A 2,974-nucleotide genomic window follows, 5' to 3' on the forward strand; every position below is an offset into this window, starting at 1 on the left:
CCGTCCTCCCTCTCCGCTCAGGTGGTCTCTGTGTTTTCTTTCCAGGGAGCTACTTTGCCAACCACTTCATCATGGGCGGCGAGAAGTTCGACTCCACGCACCCCGAGGGTTACCTCTTCGGCGAGAACAGCGACCTCAACTTCCTGGGGAACCGGCCCGTGGTGGTGGGCACCGGCGCGGGGCTGGGGGGGGTACGGGGCCCCGGCGTGCCCCCTCCCAGAACGGTGGTGACTGCGTGTGTTGTGGGGGTGGGTGGTATAAGGCTGCTGGCTGTCACCCCCTGAGGGCAGAGCCAGCCAAGAGTACCTGGGGTGCCCTGAGTGGATTCTCTGATGTCTAATATAGGGGTTGGCGACTCGCTGCAGCCTGTCCTCCCTCGGGGACTAATCCAGTTCCCCTCTCAGCCTGTGTGCCCATGTCCACGTGCTCCACAGCAACACGACATTACTGCCCGCTTGCCTTGCTGCCCAGCTTGAGCTGTGAGCGGCAAATGGGTTTGCAGGTGGCTGGGAAGGGATGGGGCAGCTGCGTGACCCCCGCCTTTGGGTGCCACTCTCTGCAGGACCCGTGTTGCGGGTCACTGGACAGAAGGAAACGGAAGTATTCCCCAAGCTCTAGCAAAAAAGGGGAAGAAAAAAAAGAAAAAAGAGGTTGATGGGGGCTGACAACTGCTGGTTCTGGCTGGTGCTGGGGCAGGAGGAAACACGGCTGCAGGGGAGGTCCCCAGGCCCCACGATCCTGGTGGTGTTTTTTCTGCTCGCTGCCTTTTGAAGGGGAGGAAATGAGAGTGAGGCCGTCCCCACAGAGGGTTTCAGCAGTGGGGGTGACGTCCCCCACTCCTCCAGGTACACCTCAGCAGCACGGCTCACCAGCATCTGCCTGGGCAGCGGAGCGGTCAAGCATTAAAAAAAAATTCAAGGTGAAGAATTAAAAGGCACCAAAGCTTTTGTATTGAGCCCAGATGAATTTTCCTAGTGCTAATGGTCCAGCTCTCGAATGCTGCCTGCTCCGGGCTGGGCTGGCGAGGCTGCTGCCAGCCCAGTTTGTGTTTCCTCCTTGAAATGGGTTTTGGCAGCATTGGACAGTCCTTCAGCGGGGAAGTGCTTGGCCCCGGGGCTGTGCCAGAGCGGGGATCCCAGCAGAGCCAAGGGCAGGAGCACCCCCTAAAACCCCTGAGTGTTGGGTGGGTGAAGCCAGTGCCTTTCCCTCCATCCTCCGCACTTCCCCGGAAAATGAAAAGTCAGCGCTTGGGTTCTCTTGCCAGCAGCGAGTGCTGAGAAATCCTCTTGATTACAGTAAAAGCCTCTAAACTCCTCAGCGAGCAGTTCCCGAGTCAGACGTCCCGACAGCCAAAGCAGCAGGGAAGGTAGAGGAACAGCTTGGAAACAGCAGAAAGAATTAATATAGCGTTGTGAACTAAATTGCATTGCTCCGGGTGAATTACTGACAGCCCTGGGCTGCAGAGCTGTGACCCAGGTCCTGTCTCCCCAGGGAGCAAGGGGGGGCTTTGGGCTGGGCTTTTGGGTCAGGCCAGTTTGGGGGGTCAGGAAGGACCCGTGTTGTTTCTGGTCCAAGCCTGTGTCCAGGTATCCCTTGGGCATCTCTGATGCTGCCTCTGAGACCTGTCCTGATGCTTCTTGGCTGCGATGCTTTTGCCTTCTGGCTTGCTGTGAGAGCCCTGGCTGGGCTGGAAATGGCCAAGATGGCCGGTGCTTTTTGGTCAGGGATTTATTTCAGGTTTCTTGGGTATCGAGGGACAGGAGGTCTTGAAAAAAATGTGTCCTAGGTCCTCTCTGAGCCGCACGCCTCGGCTGAGCTATGAGCAGCGGGGCTGCCGCAGGGATGTGCAGAGCCCCCCGAGGCTGCTCCATGGATACAGGATAATCTGGATTTTCCAGCTCAGGACAGGTTCCCAAAGGGCTGGGAAGGGATTTGCTGGTTTAAGGAGCTGCCACCATGCTGGGACACCTCTGCAGGGGCTGAGGAGCGGAGACGCTGCTTGTGGCACCCAGAGAGCATGGGGCATTGGGGCGAAGCCAGGGACTGCCAAAACGTGCCGCTGGGTTTCCCTGCCCACGCAAACCTGCCTGGGTCTGCTTGTAGAAAAACCCCAAGAAAGATTTTTTTTTTTTTTTTTTTTTTGGTGCTTTAACAGAAGCCACCCTGGACCAAATGTCGCTACAGATGCACGGACAGGGTTTTTAAATGGGTAACAGCTGCAGTGAGGTCTTTTTCCTGTTGTTTTTCAGCTTGATTTAAATTGAGGAGATGCAAAAAGTCCTTTCACCAGCCCCTTTTCTGAGGTGCAAATCTGGTTTGCAAAATTTAATTCAAAAAAAACCCAAACCCCAACTCCCCCAAAAAAGAGCCCAGATGTGGGTGTGAAATAACCTAACGGTGACGGCAAAGCTGTTTCTGCAGCAAGAAATTTGCCTGCGGCGCTTCCCCATCCTGCCCAGCCCAGCGTCCCCCATGGGGCTGTGCCCCGGGGACCCCGCTGCCTGCCAGCCCCTCCATCGCCCACCCCTGTCACCCATGGGTGCTCTCCCTGCCAGGGCGAGCTCTGCCACTTACAGGGGGCTGGTTTGGGTTTGGCTCGGCTAGACAAGGTGCAGATGAGCCAGATTGGATTGCTTCAGTGATTTGCATAGCAGAGGATGTATTGCAACATGGCATGGCATGTCGTGATATGGCTCAGCTCCACCTCATGGGTCTTTTCTCACTTTCCAGCTGCCACAGGTGATTCTGCAGGTGCCCGTTTAGTGCTCATGGCTCATTAAAAAGCTCATTAAGAGCAGATTAATGACTCAGCTGCCCTTTTCCCCTCCCGCAGGGGAGGGCGAGGGTGGCCATGCCAAGGTGCTGTGCATTCATCGTCTAAGGGCACCGTGCCATCCCTGTCCATGCCACCAGCGGGACCGGAGCTGCGGGATGGTGGGACACGGGGGGGGGATGGCTGGCTGGGAGGGGGAGG

General features: G+C 56.9%; 1 protein-coding gene across 1 annotated transcript in view; it reads left to right on the plus strand.

The window, feature by feature from the left end:
- Window positions 1–50: 50 nt before the first annotated feature.
- The window catches only part of RNF157 (ring finger protein 157), a gene marked incomplete at its 3' end in the record, with an annotated part of 7,406 nt that continues 4,482 nt past the window's right edge, over window positions 51–2,974 (plus strand). Inside the window, exon 1 of the mRNA XM_010087006.1 lies at window positions 51–164. Coding sequence (XP_010085308.1) covers window positions 72–164 — 93 coding nt within the window. The remainder of the gene's footprint in view (window positions 165–2,974) is intronic.

This window comes from Pterocles gutturalis, unplaced genomic scaffold, assembly GCF_000699245.1.
Source record: "Pterocles gutturalis isolate BGI_N339 unplaced genomic scaffold, ASM69924v1 scaffold2021, whole genome shotgun sequence".
In the NCBI taxonomy this organism is placed as follows: Eukaryota; Metazoa; Chordata; class Aves; order Pterocliformes; family Pteroclidae; genus Pterocles; species Pterocles gutturalis.